Source organism: Microtus ochrogaster, unplaced genomic scaffold, assembly GCF_000317375.1.
Source record: "Microtus ochrogaster isolate Prairie Vole_2 unplaced genomic scaffold, MicOch1.0 UNK66, whole genome shotgun sequence".
Lineage (NCBI taxonomy): Eukaryota > Metazoa > Chordata > Mammalia > Rodentia > Cricetidae > Microtus > Microtus ochrogaster.
Genome location: NW_004949164.1, coordinates 1,633,037 through 1,638,238, shown reverse-complemented (window position 1 = coordinate 1,638,238; position 5,202 = coordinate 1,633,037). Strand labels below are relative to the sequence as shown.

At 40.2% G+C, this 5,202-nt stretch overlaps 1 protein-coding gene across 1 annotated transcript in view; it reads right to left on the bottom strand.

Annotated features, from left to right (window-relative positions):
• Nucleotides 1-3,899: 3,899 nt before the first annotated feature.
• Nucleotides 3,900-5,202, bottom strand: part of LOC101982853 (zinc finger protein with KRAB and SCAN domains 3-like) — a 6,670-nt gene continuing 5,367 nt past the window's right edge. Inside the window, exon 3 of the mRNA XM_005369918.2 lies at nucleotides 3,900-5,124. Within this exon, the coding sequence (XP_005369975.1) occupies nucleotides 4,262-5,124 (863 nt within the window). The 3' untranslated portion in view covers nucleotides 3,900-4,261. The remainder of the gene's footprint in view (nucleotides 5,125-5,202) is intronic.

Here is a 5,202-nt window from a genome sequence, read left to right as displayed (position 1 = left end):
AAAAAAAAAAACAAAAAAAAAACAAGTCATCTGAAACAAGTTTCTGTGATAGAATTATTGAAATGTGCAGACAGGACATAAAACTGACTGAAAAAAGCTTTGCTCAGATGAATCTGTTAAATTTCCTTTTGACTATCATGAGAAAAACAGAGATGAATTAAAAGACAAAGTAGTTGCCTAAGTTTCTTGGTGGATGAAGTCCTTATTGATCTTTAGGAAGATGATGGCACAGATTGGATTGAAGGTGAGCAACGGCATCCTAAAGTTGTAAGAAACCTATAAGCACAATCTTTACAATTAACAAACTTCTCGTTGAGGTTTTAGATAACAAAATGTTTAATCTCCAGTATGCATTTCCAGAGTATCCACATAACACTTCTTGCTCATATAAGTATATGCTCACAATCTTAAGAGGTAAGTTATAAACCCTATTTCTATTTTCCAGTAAAGGAAGAGGCAGAGAAAACCTTTTATAGTAATACCCATTCCTTGCCAAGATAAAGAAGAAATCTAGCTGGGTCTGGTGATATCAATTCAATCTACAATTCCAGCTACAGAGGTTGAGGAAGGTGGATCAATAGTTCAAGACCAACCTGAGCATGGGCTATAGGAGCCAATTCAAGGCCTGCCTGGCCAACTTGGTAAGAAGTATGGTCCAACCTCAAAATAAAAGGCAAAAAGAGGCATAAGGACAGCTCAGTGGTTTAACACTTCAGATACTTATGTTCCTTGGCTAAATCCCAGCACTAGAAAATTATTTTTTTTAATTTTTTTTTTTATAAAATAATTTTAAATGAGAAAAAGAAGAAATTTAGAAGAGCCACTCACTGAAAGTTTTACCATTCTACCTGAGTAAGGAAAAGTACCATAACCAATTTCTTACTCAAATAGGAGACAGGAAAATGGATAAGTTAGTTCATGTTGTGGGATAATCTTTTTGTACACTGTGAAGATATGACTTTGCCAAGGTGCCTTCTCATTGATTTTCTTAAGGAGCTGAGTGGCCAATAGGTAGGCAAGAGAGGATAGGCAGGATTTCCAGGGAGAGAGAAAAGGAGGAAAAATCCAGGTGCATAGATTTTGCCTGCAGACTGGGACCACATCAGACCATACCAAGGAGAGGTAACTGTCCTACACTGCAGACTGTATATTAAAAAATATAAGTTGTTACAAGAGCTAGTTGGAAACAAGCCTAAGGTAAAAGCCAAGCTTTTATAATTAATAATAAGTCTCCATGTTGTTATTTGGGAGCTGGCAATCCAAAGATAGTTCAACAAGAAAGTTTGCTACACATTCAGGCATTGAAGTACATTCATTTAATCCAAGTACTCAGATCTCGGTAAGTTCAATGCCAGTCTGGTCTACATAGTGAGTTCCTGCCTAGCCAGAGCCACACAAAAGGACCAGATTCTAAATAAATAAACAAACAAACAGACAGACAAACAGATAATAAATAAATGAATGAATGAATGAATAAATAAATAAATAAATAAATAAATAGAGAAAGAAAGGAACAGAAGAAAATAGATAGGTTGTCTCACTTCAGTTGGAAGAGTCAACCAGTCAACACAAAATTCCTAAACATTATTTAGTAAAACATGTAAAGTAGCATTTTTTTTTTGTGCTTTATAAGTCCATCCCAGTGTCTGGAATAGTAGGCTCTAAAAACACTTTTCTATATTTCCCTCTTCGGCAGAAAGGCTTTGGGGTCAAATGCCTCAAAGAAGCAAAGGGCTTCTTTGTTAATGGAAGTCACATTGCCCCAAGTTTCCTGATTTGTAAAAGGCCTTCACAAACATTCAAGCAATAGCCAAGCATATTAAAGACCAAAGAAAAGTAAGTCAAGAAGCCCATAAAGAATTTTGAAGTTTCAAGATTATAAGCAAATATTTTTAAAGTATTTTATTGTCACATAACTTATTTTAAATCTGCTTGACTTTTATATCATGTCTCAGCTTGGATTTAAACAGGTGGACCTGGAAAAATATTAAAGGAGAAGAGAAATTGCCTAGTAGCTTCATGAAGATAGTATAAGTAAGAAAAATAAACAATGCTAGACGATTCCATGGATAAGTCTAAAAAAGTTTGGAAGGCTAAGTTAATTTTAATAAGACAGAAATGAAGGCAATGAAGGATTATAGGGAATTATTAAACGAAGAGTCTTTAAGTTTTGAAGCCAGAGACTTCAAAGCAGGAATTCAAAAACAGGTACTGTTTTTGAGCAAACAAGAACAGCATGCTGATAATTTACTAAAGTCTGATGTCATTTCACAAATGACTGACACTGTCTTCTGAGGTATAAGAAGAAAACCACGATGATTGGACTGAACTATTTGAGTTATCATTTAAAAAAAATCTTACTTCTTACAATCAACTCACTGCACTGAGCCCTGACTGCCCAGGTTTGCCTGTGAGCACTTTCCATCCAAGATTCTCAACCTGCTTCCTAGCAGACATGTTTTCTCCACTGGGGTTAATACACCTCACCCATCACTTACTGTTCTTCTACTTTCAACCCATAGAGCAGTTTTGAAGGCATAAATAATAATGATGACTATTTGATGTGAAGCTTCTAACCTGGAGGAAGTTTGATTAGCTGACACAATTCTTGAGTGAGTTTGATACAAAGAGGAGAGGGATACCCAATGTGTGCTAAAATTGGCTAGGCTCAAGGTATGGAAAAAGTGAGAAACAAGATGTTGAGTGTGATCGTCTATTTTCATTGTTAACTTGACTGGATTTTAAATCCCCTAGGAGATACAACTCAGGCAAGTCTGTGAGAGGGAATCCAGAGAGCTTTCATCCAGGAGAGAAGACCCAGCCTGAATGTGGGCAGCACCATTCCAAGGCCCGAGGTCCAGAAATGAATTAAAAGGGGAAAGTGGAAGACAGCAGAACATCGGTATTGACCTCTGCTTCCTGTCTTCAGGCAGAGTGCGACCAGCTGTCTCATGTTTCTGCTATCATGCCTACTTCACCATATTGTATCCGTTCAAACCATGAACCCAAACAAGCCATTTCCTCCTTAAATTGTTTTTCTCAGGTTTTTTTTTTCACAGCCCTGAGAAAAGTAACACACATTGAGCAGTACAGAACGGACATCAACTGTATCATCATTCGCAGTGCTGGCTAGTTTTATGTCAGCTCAACACAAAATAGTCATTTGGAAAAAAAGGCACCTTAACCTATAAAATGCTGCCACCAGTTTGGCCTGTAGTGCAAGCCTAGGGGGTATTTTCTTGAATGATGATTACTGTCAGAGGCCCAGCCACCAAAGGGCTGGTGGTCCTGGGTACTAAAATGCAGCAGGACGAGAATGCCATTAGGAGCAAGACAGCAGGCAGCATTCTTCCATGGCCTCTACTTCAGTGCGCCAGCCCTGACTTCCTTCAGTGATGGAGTGTAACAAATGAATCTAAGTTGAAATAAACTCCCAGCCACCCATCCGAGGTTGCTTTTTGTCATGGTGTCTTTCACAGCAATGGAAATTAACTATTTTTGCCCTATGAAGATAGGATTGCTATTTATTTGCCTGACTGAAAATGTTCACTGTAAAGAGAGAAAAACAAAATGTTTCATGAGTGTGCACTAATGGAGTTTTACAGACAGGGAAGTCTCCCTGAGCCTTCAGAAGATGTTGGAAGCATTCTTACTATACTCTTTATCCCCATGAAGATTTATGGCATCACCAAGTCAAATTCTGTAACATTATGTACTTCGCATGAAAACTGTAGGACGGATTCAGAGTCTAGAACCTTAGCAAACACAAACATCCCGTGAGAGTTTCTTCAGAAATCTAGACATAGATTTTCAGAGATTTGACGGTCATGTCATCAGTCCCTGTAGTAAATATTCACTAACACAAGGCACAACAGGAGGGCCAGGACCTCAGAAATCTGACCAAAACATCAAAGAGTCATGTTGACAAGCAAATTGTACAAAGAGTCTGCCCCCAAAATCTGGAACCGTCCATCCAGGAGAAAAATGTGCTAGCTAAGGGCAACTGTTCTGGAAGACCTTGTAGATCCACAGATTGGGAACAAGAGACTCCAGTGCCCCCTCATCCAGAGAACGCTCCCATATCTCCTTATTAGCGGGTCTTATTCTAGTTACTTTTAGAACAGAAAAGATAATTCACCTCAGCCAGAGTATACCATCTAACACTAGCTGGTGTGTATTGGCAACATCGTCCCTTCTGCAGTCAGCAAGGGCTCCAGAGAGCCTTCAGCTCGCTGACAAGCAAGTACCAACTCTGGCAGGGTCACTGTGATGCAATCTTTTTCCCCACGTGACTTCTCTGATGTTGAACAAGGTATGAAGTTCGGGTAAAGCCTTTTCCACATGTGTTACACTGGTAGGGCTTCTCGCCAGTGTGGATTTTTTTATGTTCAATAAGACTTCGATTCTGAATGAAGCTTCTCTCACACTCATTGCACTGGTGAATCATGGGAGCTTCAGGACCATCCCGCTGGCTTTCCACCTTACTCTGACCTTTCCAAACCTCTCCAGGCAAAGACCTGGGAGCAGTTTTATCCCCGTGGATCCTCTGATGTCTCAGGAGATGTGAGCTACGCCTAAAGGCTTTGCCACACAAGTTGCACTGGAACGGCTTCTCCCCTGTGTGGATTTTGTGATGCTCAAGGAGGCTGCAGCTCTGGGTGAAGGTCTTCCCACAGTCATCACACTGGTAGGGCTTTTCCCCGGTGTGGGTTCGCTGGTGCTTGATGAGGTTTGAGCTGTGACTGAAGACTTTGCCACATTCTTCACACTCGTATGGCTTCTCACCAGTGTGAACCCGCTGATGAATGACAAGGGCGGAGCTCCCAATGAAGGTCTTCCCACAGTCTTCGCACTCATAGGGCTTCTCTCCAGTGTGGATTCTCTTGTGTTTGGTCAGGCCTGAACTTTGAGCAAAACTCTTCCCACATTCATGGCAATAGTGTCGCCTGTTCTTTGCGGCATTCGTCTGTGTTGCCTGTAACTTGCCTTCCTGTTCACTGGCTTCTGCACCTGCAGGAATCTGAACAGCGTCTCCTGCCAGGACGCTCACTGGCTGCTCGGGCTTTTGTTCTGTGTACTCCTCAACTGGAGGCAAGCCCCTGGTTTCAGTCTTCATTTCCACACCTGAAACACAATTGTCAGGAAGTGTTTATTTATTTATTTATTTATTTATTTATTTTTATTTTTTTTATTTATTTTTTT